At 35.8% G+C, this 21,291-nt stretch overlaps 1 protein-coding gene across 2 annotated transcripts in view; it reads left to right on the forward strand.

The window, feature by feature from the left end:
• tanc1b (tetratricopeptide repeat, ankyrin repeat and coiled-coil containing 1b) overlaps positions 1 to 21,285 on the forward strand; it is a 101,088-nt gene extending 79,803 nt beyond the window's left edge. For both annotated transcript variants that reach the window (XM_028435350.1, XM_028435351.1), the window contains 8 exons: positions 13,250 to 13,383; positions 15,385 to 15,508; positions 15,597 to 15,772; positions 15,926 to 16,058; positions 17,500 to 17,591; positions 18,463 to 18,609; positions 19,701 to 19,801; positions 19,880 to 21,285. In XM_028435350.1, the coding sequence (XP_028291151.1) occupies positions 13,250 to 13,383; positions 15,385 to 15,508; positions 15,597 to 15,772; positions 15,926 to 16,058; positions 17,500 to 17,591; positions 18,463 to 18,609; positions 19,701 to 19,801; positions 19,880 to 21,272 (2,300 nt within the window). In that variant the 3' untranslated portion in view covers positions 21,273 to 21,285. The remainder of the gene's footprint in view (positions 1 to 13,249; positions 13,384 to 15,384; positions 15,509 to 15,596; positions 15,773 to 15,925; positions 16,059 to 17,499; positions 17,592 to 18,462; positions 18,610 to 19,700; positions 19,802 to 19,879) is intronic.
• Positions 21,286 to 21,291: the final 6 nt, after the last annotated feature.

The raw sequence follows: 21,291 nt of genomic DNA on the forward strand, positions 1-21,291 counted from the left end.
TCAACAAAACAACCAACAAGACAAGACAACAACCAACCAAGCAACAACCAAACCTCACTATACCTCTGTCCTGCAGTGTGTGTGTGGCTCAGTGCTCAACTCTGCTCTGCCTGCTCCTCTCTCCTGCCATCCTAAGTAATCTCCCTCACACTGATTGCCAACAGCAATCAGGTGTGCTACAGCCACTCAGAAAGGGGAAGGAGGGAGACCTGCCATAGAGGAAACACGTAACATTCCTCAATTTTTATGCCTTACTATAGCCTTACCTCTGATTTGGGGTGTTTGTCATTTTTTTCCTCATTTTCCAGTTTTTTCTAATTTTTCATGCCTTACTGCATTTTCATCCTAGTTTTAGTTTGCACATCATATTTGCTCTAGTTTTTAGGGTCATGTGATAGCCTTATCTCAGTAAAAAAAAAAAAGAAATCTTTTTTTTTTTTTTTTTCAAATTTCATGCCTTACTATAGCCTTACCTCTGATTTGGGGTGTTTGTCATTTTTTTCTTCATTTTCCACTTTTTTCTAATTTATCTTGCTTTACTGCATTTTCATCCCAGTTTAAGTGTGCACATCATATTAGAACTAGTTTTGAGGGTCATGTGATAGCCTTACCGCAAAAAAAATTCTATTTTTTTTTTTTTCAATTTTTATGCCTTACTATAGCCTTACCTCTAATTTGGGGTGTTTGTCATTTTTTTCCTCATTTTCCAGTTTTTTCTCATTTTTCATGCCTTACTGCATTTTCATCCCAGTTTAAGTGTGCACATCATATTTGCTCTAGTGTTAAGGATCATGTGATAACTTTATCTCAGTAAAAAAAAAAAAAAATCTAATTTTTTTTTTTTCAATTTTTATGCCTTACTACTTTTTCATCCTAGTTCTAGTGTGCACATTATATTTGCTCTAGTTTTTAGGGTCATGTGATAGCCTTATCTCAGAAAATGTTTTTTTTTATTTTTTTTCAATTTTTATGCCTTACTATAGCCTTTCTTCTGATTTGGGGGGTTTGCCATCTTTTTTCCTCATTTTTCATGCTTTACTGCTTTTTCATCCTAGTTTTAGTGTGCACATCATATTTGCTCTAGTTTTAGGGTCATGTGATAGCCTTATCTCAGTAAAAAAAAAAACAACTTTTTTTTTTTTTTTCCAAATTTCATGCCTTACTATAGCCTTACCTCTGATTTGGGGTGTTTGTCATTTTTTCCTCATTTTTCAGTTTTTTCTAATTTTTCATGCCTTACTGCATTTTCATCCCAGTTTAAGCGTGCACATCATATTTGCTCTAGTGTTAAGGATCATGTGATAGCTTTATCTCAGTAAAAAAAAAAAAAAAATCAAATTTTTTCTCTTTTCATTTTTCATGCCTTACTCTATTTCATCCCAGTTTAAGTGTGCACATCATATTAGCATTAGTATTTAGGGTCATGTGATAGCCTTATCTCAGAAAATGTTTTTTTTTATTTTTTTTCAATTTTTATGCCTGACTATAGCCTTACCTCTGATTTGGGGTGTTTGTCATTTTTTTCCTCATTTTCCAGTTTTTTCAAATTTTTCATGCCTTACTGCATTTTCATCCCAGTTTAAGTGTACACGTCATATTTGCTCTAGTTTTAAGGATCATGTGATAGCTTTATCTCAGTAAAAAAAAAAAAATCAAATTTTTTTTTTTTCATTTTTTATGCCTTACTATAGCCTTTCTTCTGATTTGGGGTGTTTGTCATTTTTTTCCTCATCTTTAACTTATTTTCATTTTTATACTCCTTACTGTATTTTCATCCCAGTTTAAGTGTGCACTTCACATTTGAATTAATTTTTAAGGTCATGTTATAGCCTTAGCTCAGAAAAAAAGATAAATTTTTTTTAAAGCTTTTATGCCTTTTTTTATTTTAATTTTCCAATGTCTTTCACATTATAGAATGGTGACTGTGTGGATGTAGCTCAGTGGTAGAGTGCATGGATTGCAGGTATGAAACCTTGGGTTCAATCCCTGGTATTGCCAATAAATAAAGTTATTGAGCTTTTTCAGTTTTGTTGCCTTACCTCTGATTTGGGGATTACTTTTTTCTCATTTTTCACTTTTTCTCATTTTTCATGCCTTACTGCATTTTCATCCCAGTTTAAGTGTGTACATCATATTACAACTAGTTTTTAGGGTCATGTGATAGCCTTATCTAAAAAAAAAAATTCTATTTTTTTTTTTTTTTCAATTTTTATGCCTTACTATATAGCCTTTCTTCTGATTTGGGGTGTTTGTCATTTTTTTCCTCATTTTCCATTTTTTTCTAATTTTTCATGCCGTACTGCATTTTCATCCCAGTTTAAGTGTACACATCATATTTGCTCTAGTTTTAAGGATCATGTGATAGCTTTATCTCAGTAAAAAAAAAAAAAATCTAATTTTTTTTTTCAATTTTTATGCCTTACTATAGCCTTTCTTCTGATTTGGGGGGTTTGTCATTTTTTTCCTCATTTTTCACTTTTTCTCATTTTTCATGCTTTACTACTTTTTCATCCTTGTTTTAGTGTGCACATCATATTTGCTCTAGTTTTTAGGGTCATGTGATAGCCTTTTCTCAGAAAAAAAAAAAAAAAAAAATTTATTTTTCATGCCTTACTATACCCTTATCTCTATTTTGGGGTGTTTGTCATTTTTTTCCTCATCTTTAACTTATTTTCATTTTTATACTCCTTACTGTATTTTCATCCCAGTTTAAGTGTGCACTTCACATTTGAATTAATTTTTAAGGTCATGTTATAGCCTTAGCTCAGAAAAAAAGATAATTTTTTTTTAAAGCTTTTATGCCTTTTTTTATTTTAATTTTCCAATGTCTTTCACATTATAGAATGGTGACTGTGTGGATGTAGCTCAGTGGTAGAGTGCATGGATTGCAGGTATGAAACCTTGGGTTCAATCCCTGGTATTGCCAATAAATAAAGTTATTGAGCTTTTTCAGTTTTGTTGCCTTACCTCTGATTTGGGGACTACTTTTTTCTCATTTTTCACTTTTTCTCATTTTTCATGCCTTACTGCATTTTCATCCCAGTTTAAGTGTGCACATCATATTACAACTAGTTTTTAGGGTCATGTGATAGCCTTATCTAAAAAAAAAATTCTATTTTTTTTTTTTTTCAATTTTTATGCCTTACTATATAGCCTTTCTTCTGATTTGGGGTGTTTGTCATTTTTTTCCTCATTTTCCATTTTTTTCTAATTTTTCATGCCTTACTGCATTTTCATCCTAGTTTTAGTTTGCACATCATATTTGCTCTAGTTTTAAGGATCATGTGATAGCTTTATCTAAAAAAAAAAAAAAAATCAATTTATTTTTTTTCAATTTTTATGCCTTATTATAGCCTTTCTTCTGATTTGGGGGGTTTGTCATTTTTTTCCTCATTTTCCAGTTTTTTCCTCATTTTTCATGCCTTACTGCATTTTCATCCCAGTTTAAGTGTGCACATCATATTTGCTCTAGTTTTAAGGATCATGTGATAGCTTTATCAAAAAAAAAAAAAAAAAAATCAATTTTTTTCCCCCCAATTTTTATGCCTTACTATAGCCTTACCTCTGATTTGGGGTGTTTGTCATTTTTTTCCTCATTTTCCAGTTTTTTCTAATTTTTCATGCCTTACTGCATTTTCATCCCAGTTTAAGTGTACACATCATATTTGCTCTAGTTTTAAGGATCATGTGATAGCTTTATCTCAGTAAAAAAAAAAAAAAAAATCTAATTTTTTTTTTTTTCATTTTTTATGCCTTACTACTTTTTCATCCTAGTTCGAGTGTGCACATTATATTTGCTCTAGTTTTTAGGGTCATGTGATAGCCTTATCTCAAAAAAAAAAAAAAAAAAATCAAATTTTATTTTTTTCAATTTTTATGCCTTACTATAGCCTTACGTTTGATTTGGGGTGTTTGTCATTTTTTCCTCATTTTCCACTTTTTTCTAATTTATCTTGCGTTACTGCATTTTCATCCTAGTTTAAGTGTGCACATCATATTAGAACTAGTTTTTAGGGTCATGTGATAGCCTTATCTAAAAAAAAATTCTATATTTTTTTTTTTTCAAATTTCATGTCTTACTATAGCCTTACCTCTGATTTGGGGTGTTTGTCATTTTTTCCTCATTTTTCAGTTTTTTCTCATTTTTCATGCCTTACTGCATTTTCATCCCAGTTTAAGCGTGCACATCATATTTGCTCTAGTGTTAAGGATCATGTGATAGCTTTATCTCAGTAAAAAAAAAAAAAAAAAATCAAATTTTTTCTCTTTTCATTTTTCATGCCTTACTGTATTTTCATACCAGTTTAAGTGTGTACATCATATTTGCTCTAGTTTTTAGGGTCATGTGATAGCCTTATCTCAGAAAAAAAAAAATAATAATTTTTTGATTTTATTTTTCATGCCTTACTATACCGTTATCTCTATTTTGGGGTGTTTGTCATTTTTTTCTCATCTTCAACTTATTTTCATTTTTATACTCCTTACTCTATTTCATCCCAGTTTAAGTGTACACATCATATTAGCATTAGTATTTAGGGTCATGTGATAGCCTTATTTTTTTTTTTTCCAATTTTTATGCCTTACTATAGCCTTACCTTTGTCATTTTTTTCCTCATTTTCCAGTTTTTTCTAATTTTTCATGCCTTACTGCATTTTCATCCCAGTTTAAGTGTACACATCATATTTGCTCTAGTTTTAAGGATCATGTGATAGCTTTATCTCAGTAAAAAAAATAAAATATATATTTTATTTTTCATGCCTTACTATACCCTTATCTCTATTTTGGGGTGTTTGTCATTTTTTTCCTCATCTTTAACTTATTTTCATTTTTATACTCCTTACTGTATTTTCATCCCAGTTTAAGTGTGCACTTCACATTTGAATAAATTTTTAAGGTCATGTGATAGCCTTAGCTCAGAAAAAAAGATAAATTTTTTTAAAAGCTTTTATGCCTTTTTTTTATTTTAATTTTCCAATGTCTTTCACATTATAGAATGGTGACTGTGTGGATGTAGCTCAGTGGTAGAGTGCATGGATTGCAGGTATGAAACCTTAGGTTCAATCCCTGGTATTGCCAATAAATAAAGTTATTGAGCTTTTTCAGTTTTGTTGCCTTACCTCTGATTTGGGGATTACTTTTTTCTCATTTTTCACTTTTTCTCATTTTTCATGCCTTACTGCATTTTCATCCCAGTTTAAGTGTGCACATCATATTACAACTAGTTTTTAGGGTCATGTGATAGCCTTATCTCAAAAAAAAATTCTATTTTTTTTTTTTTTCAATTTTTATACCTTACTATATAGCCTTTCTTCTGATTTGGGGTGTTTGTCATTTTTTTCCTCATTTTCCATTGTTTTTCTAATTTTTCATGCCTTACTGCATTTTCATCCTAGTTTTAGTTTGCACATCATATTTGCTCTAGTTTTAAGGATCATGTGATAGCTTTATCTCAGTAAAAAAAAAAAAAATCTAATATTTTTTTTTTCAATTTTTATGCCTTACTATAGCCTTACCTCTGATTTGGGGTGTTTGTCATTTTTTCCCCATTTTCCTTTTTTTTCTAATTTATCTTGCCTTACTGCATTTTCATCCTAGTTTAAGTGTGCACATCATATTAGAACTAGTTTTTAGGGTCATGTGATAGCCTTATCTAAAAAAAAAATTCTATTTTTTTTTTTTTTCAATTTTTTTATGCCTTACTATAGCCTTACCTCTAATTTGGGGTGTTTGTCATTTTTTTCCTCATTTTCCAGTTTTTTCTAATTTTTCATGCCTTACTGCATTTTCATCCCAGTTTAAGTGTGCACATCATATTAGAACTAGTTTTTAGGGTCATGTGATAGCCTTATCTAAAAAAAAATTCTATTTTTTTTTTTTTTTTTCAATTTTTATGCCTAACTATAGCCATACCTCTAATTTGGGGTGTTTGTCATTTTTTCCTCATTTTTCAGTTTTTTCAAATTTTTCATGCCTTACTGCATTTTCATCTGAGTTTAAGTGTACACATCATATTTGCTCTAGTTTTAAGGATCATATGATAGCTTTATCTCAGTAAAAAAAAAAAAAAATCAAATTTTTTTTTTTTCAATTTTTATGCCTTACTATAGCCTTACCTTTGATTTGGGGTGTTTGTCATTTTTTCCTCATTTTCCACTTTTTTCTAATTTATCTTGCCTTACTGCATTTTCATCCTAGTTTAAGTGTGCACATCATATTAGAACTAGTTTTTAGGGTCATGTGATAGCCTTATCTAAAAAAAAATTCTATATATTTTTTTTTTTCAATTTTTATGCCTTACTATAGCCTTACCTCTAATTTGGGGTGTTTGTCATTTTTTTCCTCATTTTTCAGTTTTTTCTCATTTTTCATGCCTTACTGCATTTTCATCCCAGTTTAAGTGTACACATCATATTTGCTCTAGTTTTAAGGATCATGTGATAGCTTTATCTCAGTAAAAAAAAAAAAAAAAATCTAATTTTTTTTTTTTTTCATTTTTTATGCCTTACTACTTTTTCATCCTAGTTCGAGTGTGCACATTATATTTGCTCTAGTTTTTAGGGTCATGTGATAGCCTTATCTTAAAAAAAAAAAAAAAAAATCAAATTTTATTTTTTTCAATTTTTATGCCTTACTATAGCCTTACGTTTGATTTGGGGTGTTTGTCATTTTTTCCTCATTTTCCACTTTTTTCTAATTTATCTTGCGTTACTGCATTTTCATCCTAGTTTAAGTGTGCACATCATATTAGAACTAGTTTTTAGGGTCATGTGATAGCCTTATCTAAAAAAAAATTCTATATTTTTTTTTTTTTCAAATTTCATGTCTTACTATAGCCTTACCTCTGATTTGGGGTGTTTGTCATTTTTTCCTCATTTCTCAGTTTTTTCTCATTTTTCATGCCTTACTGCATTTTCATCCCAGTTTAAGCGTGCACATCATATTTGCTCTAGTGTTAAGGATCATGTGATAGCTTTATCTCAGTAAAAAAAAAAAAAAAAATCAAATTTTTTCTCTTTTCATTTTTCATGCCTTACTGTATTTTCATACCAGTTTAAGTGTGTACATCATATTTGCTCTAGTTTTTAGGGTCATGTGATAGCCTTATCTCAGAAAAAAAATAATAATAATTTTTTGATTTTATTTTTCATGCCTTACTATACAGTTATCTCTATTTTGGGGTGTTTGTCATTTTTTTCTCATCTTCAACTTATTTTCATTTTTATACTCCTTACTCTATTTCATCCCAGTTTAAGTGTACACATCATATTAGCATTAGTATTTAGGGTCATGTGATAGCCTTATTTTTTTTTTTTTCCAATTTTTATGCCTTACTATAGCCTTACCTTTGTCATTTTTTTCCTCATTTTCCAGTTTTTTCTAATTTTTCATGCCTTACTGCATTTTCATCCCAGTTTAAGTGTACACATCATATTTGCTCTAGTTTTAAGGATCATGTGATAGCTTTATCTCAGTAAAAAAAATAAAATATATATTTTATTTTTCATGCCTTACTATACCCTTATCTCTATTTTGGGGTGTTTGTCATTTTTTTCCTCATCTTTAACTTATTTTCATTTTTATACTCCTTACTGTATTTTCATCCCAGTTTAAGTGTGCACTTCACATTTGAATACATTTTTAAGGTCATGTGATAGCCTTAGCTCAGAAAAAAAGATAAATTTTTTTAAAAGCTTTTATGCCTTTTTTTTATTTTAATTTTCCAATATCTTTCACATTATAGAATGGTGACTGTGTGGATGTAGCTCAGTGGTAGAGTGCATGGATTGCAGGTATGAAACCTTAGGTTCAATCCCTGGTATTGCCAATAAATAAAGTTATTGAGCTTTTTCAGTTTTGTTGCCTTACCTCTGATTTGGGGATTACTTTTTTCTCATTTTTCACTTTTTCTCATTTTTCATGCCTTACTGCATTTTCATCCCAGTTTAAGTGTGCACATCATATTACAACTAGTTTTTAGGGTCATGTGATAGCCTTATCTCAAAAAAAAATTCTATTTTTTTTTTTTTTCAATTTTTATACCTTACTATATAGCCTTTCTTCTGATTTGGGGTGTTTGTCATTTTTTTCCTCATTTTCCATTGTTTTTCTAATTTTTCATGCCTTACTGCATTTTTATCCTAGTTTTAGTTTGCACATCATATTTGCTCTAGTTTTAAGGATCATGTGATAGCTTTATCTCAGTAAAAAAAAAAAAAATCTAATATTTTTTTTTTCAATTTTTATGCCTTACTATAGCCTTACCTCTGATTTGGGGTGTTTGTCATTTTTTCCCCATTTTCCTTTTTTTTCTAATTTATCTTGCCTTACTGCATTTTCATCCTAGTTTAAGTGTGCACATCATATTAGAACTAGTTTTTAGGGTCATGTGATAGCCTTATCTAAAAAAAAAATTCTATTTTTTTTTCTTTTTCAATTTTTTTATGCCTTACTATAGCCTTACCTCTAATTTGGGGTGTTTGTCATTTTTTTCCTCATTTTCCAGTTTTTTCTAATTTTTCATGCCTTACTGCATTTTCATCCCAGTTTAAGTGTGCACATCATATTAGAACTATTTTTTAGGGTCATGTGATAGCCTTATCTAAAAAAAAAATTCTATTTTTTTTTTTTTTTTCAATTTTTATGCCTAACTATAGCCATACCTCTAATTTGGGGTGTTTGTCATTTTTTCCTCATTTTTCAGTTTTTTCAAATTTTTCATGCCTTACTGCATTTTCATCTGAGTTTAAGTGTACACATCATATTTGCTCTAGTTTTAAGGATCATGTGATAGCTTTATCTCAGTAAAAAAAAAAAAAAATCAAATTTTTTTTTTTTCAATTTTTATGCCTTACTATAGCCTTACCTTTGATTTGGGGTGTTTGTCATTTTTTCCTCATTTTCCACTTTTTTCTAATTTATCTTGCCTTACTGCATTTTCATCCTAGTTTAAGTGTGCACATCATATTAGAACTAGTTTTTAGGGTCATGTGATAGCCTTATCTAAAAAAAAATTCTATATTTTTTTTTTTTTTCAATTTTTATGCCTTACTATAGCCTTACCTCTAATTTGGGGTGTTTGTCATTTTTTTCCTCATTTTCCAGTTTTTTCTCATTTTTCATGCCTTACTGCATTTTCATCCCAGTTTAAGCGTGCACATCATATTTGCTCTAGTTTTAATGATCATGTGATAGCTTTATCTCAGTAAAAAAAAAAAAAAAAAATAAAAAAATTTTTTTTTTTCATTTTTTATGCCTTACTACTTTTTCATCCTAGTTCGAGTGTGCACATTATATTTGCTCTAGTTTTAAGGATCATTCGATTGCTTTATCTCAAAAAAAAAAAAAAAAAAAAAAATTAAATTTTTTTTTTTTCAATTTTTATGCCTAACTATAGCCATACCTCTAATTTGGGGTGTTTGTCATTTTTTCCTCATTTTCTAGTTTTTTCTAATTTATCTTGCCTTACTGCATTTTCATCCTAGTTTAAGTGTGCACATCATATTAGAACTAGTTTTTAGGGTCATGTGATAGCCTTATCTAAAAAAAAATTCTATTTTTTTTTTTTTTTCAATTTCTATGCCTTACTATAGCCTTTCTTCTGATTTGGGGGGTTTGCCATTTTTTCCCCTCATTTTTCACTTTTTCTCATTTTTCATGCTTTACTGCTTTTTCATCCCAGTTTGTGTGTACATCATATTTGCTCTAGTTTTTAGGGTCATGTGATAGCCTTATCTCAGAAAAAAAAAAATAATAATTTTTTGATTTTATTTTTCATGCCTTTCTATACCGTTATCTCTATTTTGGGGTGTTTGTCATTTTTTCCTCATCTTCAACTTATTTTCATTTTTATACTCCTTATTCTATTTCATCCCAGTTTAAGTGTACACATCATATTAGCATTAGTATTTAGGGTCATGTGATAGCCTTATTTTTTTTTTTTTACCAATTTTTATGCCTTACTATAGCCTTACCTCTGATTTGGGGTGTTTGTCATTTTTTTCCTCATTTTCCAGTTTTTTCTAATGTTTTATGCCTTAATACTTTTTCATCCTAGTTCTAGTGTGCACATTATATTTGCTCTGGTTTTTAGGATCATGTGATAGCCTTATCTCAGTAAAAAAAAAAAAAAAATCTTTTTTTTTTTTTTCAAATTTCATGCCTTACTATATAGCCTTACCTCTGATTTGGGGTGTTTGTCATTTTTTTCCTCATTTTCCACTTTTTGCTAATTTATCTTGCCTTACTGCATCTTCATCCGAGTTTAAGTGTGCACATCATATTAGAACTAGTTTTTAGGGTCATGTGATAGCCTTATCTAAAAAAAAAATTCTATTTTTTTTTTTTTTTTTCAATTTTTATGCCTAACTATAGCCATACCTCTAATTTGGGGTGTTTGTCATTTTTTCCTCATTTTTCAGTTTTTTCAAATTTTTCATGCCTTACTGCATTTTCATCCGAGTTTAAGCATGCACATCATATTTGCTCTAGTGTTAAGAATCATGTGATAGCTTTATCTCTTTTCATTTTTCATGCCTTACTGTATTTTCATACCAGTTTAAGTGTGTACATCATATTTGCTCTAGTTTTTAGGGTCATGTGATAGCCTTATCTCAGAAAAAAAATAATAATAATTTTTTGATTTTATTTTTCATGCCTTACTATACCCTTATCTCTATTTTGGGGTGTTTGTCATTTTTCCTCATGTTCAACTTACTTTCATGTTTATACTCCTTACTGTATTTCATCCCAGTTTAAGTGTACACATCATATTAGCATTAGTATTTAGGGTCATGCGATAGCCTTATCCCAGAAATTTTTTTTTTCCTCAATTTTTATGCCTTACTATAGCGTTACCTCTGATTTGGGGGGGGTTGTCATTTTTTCCCTCGTTTTTCACTTTTTCTCATTTTTCATGCTTTACTACATTATCATCCTAGTTCTAGTGTGCACATTATGTTTGCTCTAGTTTTTAGGGTCATGTGATAGCCTTTTCGCAGAAAAAAAAAATCATTTTTTTTTCAATTTTTATGCCTCTCTGGTCTGTTTGTGTGCAGCCATTTTAGAGCATTTCAAGACCCACAGAATATTTTGTACTTTGACTATGTAAAATCGGACTAAAATACTCAGAAAAAAAAATTATTCTTGCTTGTTTCGTTCTTCGGTAATCAGCAGTCGAATAGTGGTAGGTTTCACACAAAAAAAAAAAACCTGTCAAGCAAGACAGTGACTTTGAGGCTAATGTTTTTAGCTTTAGTGACACCTCAAATATCTGAACATTGGTTTCCATCTATAAAACAACAAAAACAACATAGACAGGGCTTTTGATGGCAAAACCATTATTATTTTACAAATATATAACAATGTACCATTACAATTTTCACATTTGACAATATATATGAACTTATTTACAGGTATGTATGTGTATCGTGTTTTTTTGCCCTTGCACTGGGTGGGTCAGCTTGCTGTGGTGGGCTGTGGAGCTGCATGCGGGAGGTACGGCAGGCCCTGCAATGCAGTCGTGTCTCGGCGGATGGGCTTGTCCCTGGGGAGGTGCGTCGTGGGGGGCGCCAGGTCTCACCGCTTGGCCTGGGTCGCTGATTGTCTTTTTTCACAATTGACACACTATAGTCCACTTAGGTCGATGCATGCTCTGCTCGAGTGTGAGCTGCCCGGGCTTCGCCACCCACTCCCTCATCAACTCTTCCTCTTCTTCTTGGCTACATATGTCCATCGCGGCTAATCTCTCATCCGAAGCTGCAGTGCTGCCACCTACATGGCACCAGTTGGTCACTACACCAAAGTACAAGTCATATCCATGGGAGAACTTAGCCTCAGTGTCTCCTAGCAACCCCCGTTGAAAAACACAATTGACGTACATAAACGTCAATGGCAGTGAACATTTGGATTTTAAATGACGTACATGTACATCAATGGCAGTCAATGAGTTAATACTCTCTATTTTAGTTTCCTGTTGATTTACCAGTTTAAACTCCTGTGCAAATGTTGCTATGACAACCAAACAAATAATGTTTGCCTTTGGCTTTCCTGTTTTCTAATGGCAACATTTCTTCATGTCAGTCGTCTGCACTGCATTTCAATGGCCACACACACTCACCTTTTACTGTGGTGTAGTTACAGCTCAGCTTTAATTAAATTACTCTGTGCAACTGGGGGAACCAGGGGGGTCCCTGTGGAGCGTGGAAGAGGGATGGTTTCATTTAAAAATGTAAAATAAGTTTCCACCTACTTTAAAACAGGGCAGAGGATTACATCTGAATACATACAAAACTTGACATAGATTTCAAATCTCCAGAGATGCCGCATTTAATCTATAAACTCCATAAAACTCAAACATATTAGGCAAACTTCTGTCATAAATCAATGCGTTTATCTTTAATCATGTTTATTAAACCTTCATCCTCTGGGAAAATGTGCTCAAAGTCTAAATAAAGTGAAGTGAGGAGACAAACTCAACGTCTGGTTAGTGTATGTCATGGTCTTTTTATTACCCTCATCTACAATCCCATCTTCAGCACAGTGTCATTCCAGTTTGTGGGTGGGCTTTAAGACCCAGTAATGGAGCGCTGAACTCAGGCTGATGACTGGTTTTACAAACATAGGACGATGAACGACTGCTCCTAAAAAACTCAAATCAGTGAGCTGCACCAAAGAATAAAAAAGTACTACTTTGAACTTTAAAAATGTGAAGTTAAAAATTGGACTCACTTTGTTAGAATGCTGACAAACTGTAAGCCACCAAACACCAAAACAATGTCTTTTTAATAAAGCCACTTTTATCTGGCCTTGAAAATGAACACGGAATATCCAAAAGAATGACAGCTAAACAGAAGTGCTTGACCTTTTCCTCTAATGATTGTCTACTGATGCACTGAATAAATATTTATTGCTGCAAAAAGCCAGAACAAGTTGAAAGAGCGTAAAATATAATCATCCAAGTTCAGTCATTGAGCTTTTCTCTGGTCATTTGTTCTCTGCAAAGAATTCACAACATTGGGAGCTTTTAATTTATTTATATCCCAGTTTTACTTCAGCCTTGCTTGGGCCGTACATGTTGTCTGCACGGCATGTGTTGTCCATTGTGTTTAATAATCTTCATTTAGTGTCTACTTTAGCTCTAATAAAGAGGGTTCTGTGTTTACTTCACCTTCTTTTGGATAAAACCAGTGAACGAGTCAGCTCTACATCAGCAAACACTAACCCGTGTGTTTTTCTCTCCTCTCTCTTCAGCATTGACGGCAGCGGCGGGCCGGGGGAAGATGGAGGTGTGCAGCTTCCTGCTGGAGCAGAGCTCAGCAGTGCAGCAGGTCAATCGGAGGGGGGTGTCTCCTCTGTTCTGTGCTGTGAGACAGGGGCACTGGCAGGTTCGTGCACTGTTGCTAAAACATATGGGAAGACTTTTTCATTTAAAACTGTTAAATTATTGTACATTTTCTTCTGTTATCCACACGATTACAGTTTATACAAGTTTCAGATTAAAAAAAATGTGGATACTGCCAGTGTTACGATAAGTTCCATGAGCTAAGTTTTCAGAAACAAAGAAAACAATTATTTTATTTGTCCCTGAAATTGATTTTGTGATCCCATAACACTATTAATGGTTACATAATGATTTTAATTCAGAATTAATTATTCAGAATTTAAGTATTCTGCTTCATGTTTACATGGAAAACATGTTTAAGCAGAATTAAAATCAGAATAAACCATACACTACACTACACTAAAGGTATTGTGGAGGATGTTATTTTGGCTTCCAATTCTGGGCGGATCATCTAGACTGTTGGTCCTCCTAATTGTCAATCATTATGACGTAAAGCTGTCATACGTGCTCATCCCCAGCTAGTTTTCACTTGCTGCGCATGTGCACTAAAGGTGTGTTCACACCGAACGTGACTGGAGTGACTGAAGCGACTAAATTACATTCAAATCAATAGAAATGACACAACCTCAAGGTATCTCCCCTCAAGCGACTTGCGTGACTAGTCAAGCTCGACCTCGTCGCTCAAAGTTGAAAAATGTGAACTTCAAGCGACAGCTCTCCCGTCCGTCACTGTCTGTAGAGCCGAGGCAGCTGCCCCTCCCACCCATTACAGTGAGACGGCTGCAGCGGAGGTCTGCAGCCAAGACCTCTTGAATTTACCGGGGTAAAATTAAAGCGCTTAACTTCTTGAATAAGCCTACATTCTGCATGAACTCATGTTTTCGTAACCCCGTGAGTTGATCATTTAAACCGTTAAAGCGGCGCCGTCTATGATACGGCCAGAGAAGAAGTAATCAACCCTCTCTCTCCCCCGTCAGCAGCCGACACACACACAGACACACACACACACACACACACACACAGACACAGTTCCCTGGTCATCACGTCACTGGAGCGATGAAGTGACCAAAAAGCGCCACTATGTTCACTCATCACGGGCGATTGAAGTGACTGTAGTCGCTTTAGTCGGTGTGAACGCACCTTCACAAGTGTGTATGTGTCTTGTGAGCTACGGTTTCAGCCATTTATTGAAGCTTGCCGTTCTCACCGGGTGAGTAAGCCTGTTTGAGCGATGCCGACATCAACTTGTTAACAGCCCAGTTTTCCTCGAGCACGCTCTCTCGCACTCGTTTAATAGGCGTTCCCTCTTGGGAGCAGGTAGTGTTGTGCATGTTTTTTTTCCAAAAAGTGGAGAGGGTATTTCTTATCTAAACTTCAGGAAAATCCTCCTCTATACCTTAAACATTCCTAAATGTGAAGTGTTTTACAAATTAAAGTTATTAATAATACATTTTATTCAAAATGGCCATTTTCATTCCGAAATTTAGGTGTTAATGTGATTTTTAATCTTTTTAAAGATTATATGATTAAAGATTTTTTTTCTGAATTTAATGGAAAATGACTCTTGAAAATGATTTTCCCCCTCATTGTGAGTCCACAAAAAGGATTCCTATTCTTTTCACCGAGAAGAAAATGTTCTTCATAGTTTGCCAACACCCCATTTTTACCAAAACAAGACAAAATGCTAATAAAGGTTGGAAACTTCTCTTGAAAATGAAATTAAAGTTAAATTAATAAAAGGTCAGGACAAGATGTTAAATTAAATTAAACTTTATTTATATGGTGTAAAATACAATATTCACCTCGAAGCTAACCAGAAGTAATTTCGAGGTAGCGATGGTGCTGATCAATCTTCATTGATGCCAGGAAAATTACCATTAGTTACTAGAAATAATAGATATCTTCAGTCTACTTAATCCACTTATTTAACTAAAACAAACCATTTCTGAAGGAATATGATCTTTAGAAACTATACTTTGCATTCTAAACCAACACAGTTACTGTGTGTGATTCTGTTTCATCTCTAATAATGTGTTTTGATCAGATTGCAGAGCTGTTGTTGCAACACGGTGCAGACATTAACGTCAGTGACAAACAGGGCAGGACTCTACTGATGGTGGCAGCATGTGAGGGTCACCTGAGCACCGTTGAGTTCTTGCTTTCTAAAGGTGAGCTACAGCTGCAGCCACATCAGCACTCCACAATCATCAGTTATCTGTGTGCTGAGTGTTTTAATGATTGTTGTTTATCTCAAAGGTGCATCTTTATTGTCTATGGATAAAGAGGGCCTGATGCCTCTGAGCTGGGCTTGTTTAAAAGGTCATAAGAAAGTGGTGCAGTTCTTGGTGGAGAAAGGTGCAGTGATCGACCACACAGATAAAAATGGACGAACTCCTCTGGATCTCTCAGCCTTCTATGGAGATGCAGAGATTGTAAGTAAACTTTGTCTTTAACACAGATCCTTGTTTAAAACTTACACTCTGGCCTGAAAACAATCCCAGTTGTGTTATTGGGTCCATGCTGTTGTGTGTTAGTCCATCTCCTGACTGTGAATAAGTCATTTTGTGTTCTGTGCTTTTGTCTAGGTTCAGTATTTAGTGGAACAAGGAGCAGTGATAGAGCACGTTGACCACAGTGGGATGAGGCCTCTGGACCGAGCCATCGGCTGTAGGAACACATCAGTGGTGGTGACTCTACTGAAGAAAGGAGCCAAGCTGGGTACGTTTTGCAAACTTACAGACCATTATTTAGCTTTTTGGAATGTTTCTCACTGACTTTTCAATACTTTAGAACACACTAATGACTGTGTGAGTGTTGTAGTCATTTCTATCTTGCTCTAAATCTCATGCTCCTAAGAGTAAGCATGAATGTTTTCATTCACTCACTGTTGTTTGTCTCTGAGAGTGTGTGTGTGTGTATTCTTCCTCATGTGCTGCTCAACTAAGACACTGACTTTTTTTACTGCTGAAAACAGATGTATTTGGGTGTTGAATAGTTTTGTTTTGTGATCCTAGTCCAACTCTTGATATTCTAGTCAAAGTGTTTCAATTTGTCATATCTTGTTGTAAAAATGTAGGTGTGACTAAAGGTTTAAACCTGGTTCTTACAATCAAAATGTACTATTGGCTGAGAATGGTAGTTTGTGACATTTTGATGGCTTCTTAAAGAGTAACTAAACCCCTGCTTTCTCCTGACCTGCCACTATGAGGGAAATTCAAATAATGCTTTGATTATGGGCGGGGCTCCTGGAGCAGTTAAGACACGCCCAGTCTATACTATAAAATCTCCAATGAACAAACTATGCTATGTTTACGAGCTACTCATTACTCAATGTACCTCTTTATTCACTCTTCTCTCAATCCAACTTACTCACCACAGATTGTAGAGCTCACAGGTGCTAGTTTTTATGAAAGGGGCGGGGCTAACAGTGCTTGTTTGCGAAGCAAGATGGTCCCAAAACGTCACATGATCTTGTTCTCAGCCAATAGCAATAATCACTCTGCATTTGTATTCAGCAGAAAAAAAGCGGTTTTGGGGTTTTGTTACTATTTAAGTTACGAACCACCACTGTTGGCTCCGCCCCTCTTATAAAAATTAGCACCTGTCAGTCTAGGATTAGTACCTAACCCTGTGTTGAGTAGGTTGGATTGAGAACTATAGTGAGTATTGAGTAGGTAGTTAACATAGCATAGATTGTTTTTGGACGGTTTTATCTTATAGACTGGGCGTGTCCTAACTGCTTCAGAAGCTCCACCCATAATTAAGGAGTTATTTTGAATTTCTAGTCTAGACGCACGTCAGCCAAAACCTTGGGGTTGAGTTATTCTTTAAGATATCACCTGCTGCTGGGACTTCGCTACAAAAAAAAAATCAGCTTTCCTATTTTTCCAGAAGCACCTCCTGCATGCCTTTACCTCTAAGAACACACACACTCGCACACACACACTTTTCTTTTCATTACATCTGACAACGCTCACTGCTGCATGACCTCTTTTCTCTTCACTCTTTCTTAACTGCTCGCAATAATCTAAGGCTACAGAACGTCTCCTTACGATCGATCAGGTACAATTATTAGGTAACCTCACACCAATTTCCAGAACATATGACAACATTTGTGCAGAGTGTAAAAAACAATTTGACGTGTTGTCCATCTCCACAGGGAACGCTGCCTGGGCCATGGCTACATCCAAGCCTGATATACTCATCATCCTCCTGCAGAAGCTGATGGAGGAGGGAAATATACTCTACAAGGTAATGCAGAGATGTCCAGAAAAAAAAAGCAGTAGGCTTTAAAAAAAAGTAGAACGCTAAAACTTGGAACATTTTGCAAAAATGATGCTATATGCTGGCTTTTGGTGCACAATATTAGTGTAATTCCGGCTTTTCTTCTGTCTATTATGTAGCAGTTTTCTTAGCATGATGTATTTTCTTACCTAGTGTTTGTTAGCATGATGCATTTACAAGTTGAAATCTGGTATCCATGATAATGATGACAAAGAATTGAGCTAATAAACCTAAAAAACCTGACTTTTACAGATATTCTTTCAGTGCTAAAGGGGTAAAGAATCATTTATGAACATGTTTAAAGCTTTAAATCTGTGAGCATATTGTAATCACAGTGTTCTGAGTGGAGAGTGAAGCTATTCTCTGTAAAATGACATTTATAAATCCAGGAGCCAATCAGATATCTTTCTACAAACACGTGTGCTCCATGAACTGTTTTTGGCGTTACTATTGGCTGCTCGACTAAAGTCGAGGGGCGTTCAGGTACCCTCTGTAGTAAAAGTGTAATAACGTACGTCCCAACAAAAGTCTCCATAACAGCGTTAGACACAACAGTGACACAGCAAATCAAGAGGAAAAAGGCAGAGCGAGGTGGAGAAGCAACAGTTTAAAGCCACGAACATACTGAAGAGGAATGGATCACTTTATGTCCTCATGGATCCCCGTGACTGTGCAGGCTCCGCCCCACACATACACACACGTGTCAGAGAGAGAGTGATAACAGAGTAAAGATATTGTGGGAGCATTTGTTGAATCCTTCAATCTGTTCCTTTCCTATTTCTATTTTCTGCTTCCGTTCTCGTCTCCAATGCTTGTTTTTCCTCCTTGTGTTGAGCAGAAAGGGAAGATGAAAGAAGCGGCTCAGAGGTACCAGTATGCACTGAGGAAGTTTCCCAGGGAGGGCTTTGGTGATGACCTGAAGGCATTTAAAGACCTGAGAGTTTCCCTGTACCTCAATCTGTCACGCTGTCGCAGGAAAACTAACGTAAGCATTAATTTCTCTATTTTTATTTACAACCTGTACTTGTTGGGTTCTTTCTTTCTTACTATGGAGTCTATATTTTGTTAAACGCTTTGAGATGAGTGGAGTGTTATCCAATCCATCCATCCATTTGTGATTTAGAGAGACATCAAAGTATTTTTAAAGCCAATGAAGGAAATTTACCTAAAAACAAAAACCGTGGGCTATGGTGACAAAAGGCGTGTGTTTCGGGAGCCGATAGACTACTAACTCCAGGTCAGAGCCAACTTCACCCTGAGTAGAATCGTTACCTCTGACTGTGGTGCTGCACGTATTCAGGGAAGGCAGAGCTTTAATCCAATGGCTGCACACTGTCATTTTCTTAATTTTGTAATTTACACCAGGAAGTGCTCCCTCTCCCCGTTAAAGTATGCCATCTACCATATAGGTGCAGTGCCTTATATCATCTAATAAATAATAACTTTCCTCCATCCCATCAATAGTTATAGTGGGATGACAGTTATTTCATGCTGCGTTTTGGACTTGCCAGAAAGAGTACCCCCTCATATTTAAGCTCATATGTCACAAATCATTAGGTGTTGTACATTATATCATCAAGCACATTGTAATTATTAACGCTGCTCAATTTCACCAACTTTCCTTAGGCTGCATTTTTATCTTTTTTTAATGGAAGTCATTTAATCTAAAGATGATTGATTCATTCAAATTCCTTTATAATTAAAAAAATGTATAATTAAAAATATTTTCAGTATATTGTTAGTTACAGAGCTCATCAACTGGACACATAAGCTTTACAGCATTACAGTGTGAATACTACAGCTCTGCCTTCCCTGAGTACGTGAAGCCAGAGGTGCTGAAACACCCGCCCTACTCAGGTTTGCTCTGACCTGGAGACAGTAGTTTATTGGCTCTCTGAACACGCACCTTTTGTCACCATAGCCCACCCCTCTCTAATACATTTGAGCGTGCAGAAAGTGACAGCGTGCAGTTCTTGTTTTTACGAGCGCGGCTTTTTGGTACTAAAGTGACGCCATAAAAAAACTAATTGAAGTTTGAATTCTAAATGCTTATATGTTGTGAATGATTTATCGTAGGATTTTGGGATGGCTGAAGAGTTTGCAACGAAAGCACTGGAGATAAAACCCAAATCCTACGAGGCCTACTACGCCCGTGCCAGAGCTAAAAGAAGCAGCAGGTAAACTCCTCAGCAGCTCCTGCTTTCTGATGCCTGTCATGTTTTGCATGTGTTAACCATGTTTCCTTCCACCAACAGACAGTTTACAGCAGCCCTGGCTGACTTACATGAAGCAGCAAAGCTGTGCCCCAATAACCGCGAAATCCGTCGTCTGCTGGTTCGAGTTGAAGATGAGTGCAAACAGATGCAGAGAACTCAGACCAAAGCAGGGTTGTTGGGGGCTGCAGCTGCTCCCAGCCAAGAATCAGAAGGACATGAATCTGACCAGGATCCAGATGAAGGACAGGACGAAGCCTCAGAGCACAGCCTGACTAGAAGTGTAGAAAGCCAGAGAGAGATTCTGGAAGAGGAGGAAGAGGAAGATGTTGTGCATCATGCCAGGCCTGGGGAGGCCAGCTGGTCTCAGAACAGTTACTCCTCCAGCAGAGTGGTGTCATGTGACTCTGCAACAGCCAGTAACAGTCTGGGACCTCACAGTCAGAGTTCCAGCAGACCTCCTCCACATTGGTACCCTAGAGAGCACCGGGAGCCTCTGCCCACCAAACAGGCCCAGATTGTCAAAACCAATCAGCACATGAGCTCAAGGCAAGCTGGGAGCGGCCGCTCAGCAGGATCCAAATCCCATTATGCTCCTTCCAGCCCACTACCAAGCAGACACATGTCCAGCAAGCTGAAGCCAAGCCCTGGGATAGACATCAGTCCTCTGTCCCCGTCTGATGAGTCTGTGTATGGGAACCGTGTGCTGCTAACAGCTGCTTCCACCAGCCACAGCTGTGACAGTGCAGTCCTTTATTCCTCATCCTGCAGCAGCTCTAAAGCTCTAGATGGGTTAATCTGCCCTGGACCTGGTCTTCAAGGCAACCATACTGGGTCTGGGAAAGAAATGCTGTGTGGAGCTGCAGCGCCTCAGGATGAGAGTAACAACAGCAGCATGCGTGTGTCCAGCTCCACCAGCAGCCTGTCTGACAGCAGCAAACTGGGCCCTGACGTCCGTGCAAAGAACAGCCAGCAGCCCACCGATTACAAACCCAGACCCTTCATGGGCGTCATTGACAAGACGGCTCGTTTGCAGCAGCAGCAGCCGCCACACCACGGAGCACACCCCAGCCTGCAGTCCACCGGTCGCAGCTGGATGAGCCACTCCTCAGACGGCCTCCTCAGTCACATGTCAACCATGGGCCTGCAGCCTGTGGACAGTGAGATGTCTTACTGCAAAACAGGAAGCACTTACCAGGAGCAGCACAAAGCTCCTCCCCCTCAGGGCAGTTTACACAACGGGAAACACGTGAAGGAATTTGCTGAGAAGTTCTGCCAAGCTGCCAACTGTTACAAGGAGTCTAAGCCAGCGCTGGCCATGCCACACATGTTTGTGGATGGTAAACAGACGCAGCCTGGCCTCACTCGTGATAACCCGGCCATTCACGTAGCGTCAATGAAACCAAAGCGATCGTTTATTGAGTCGAATGTGTAGAGATGTTTCCTTCCTGTGG

The sequence above is a fragment of the Gouania willdenowi genome, chromosome 21, assembly GCF_900634775.1.
Source record: "Gouania willdenowi chromosome 21, fGouWil2.1, whole genome shotgun sequence".
In the NCBI taxonomy this organism is placed as follows: Eukaryota; Metazoa; Chordata; class Actinopteri; order Blenniiformes; family Gobiesocidae; genus Gouania; species Gouania willdenowi.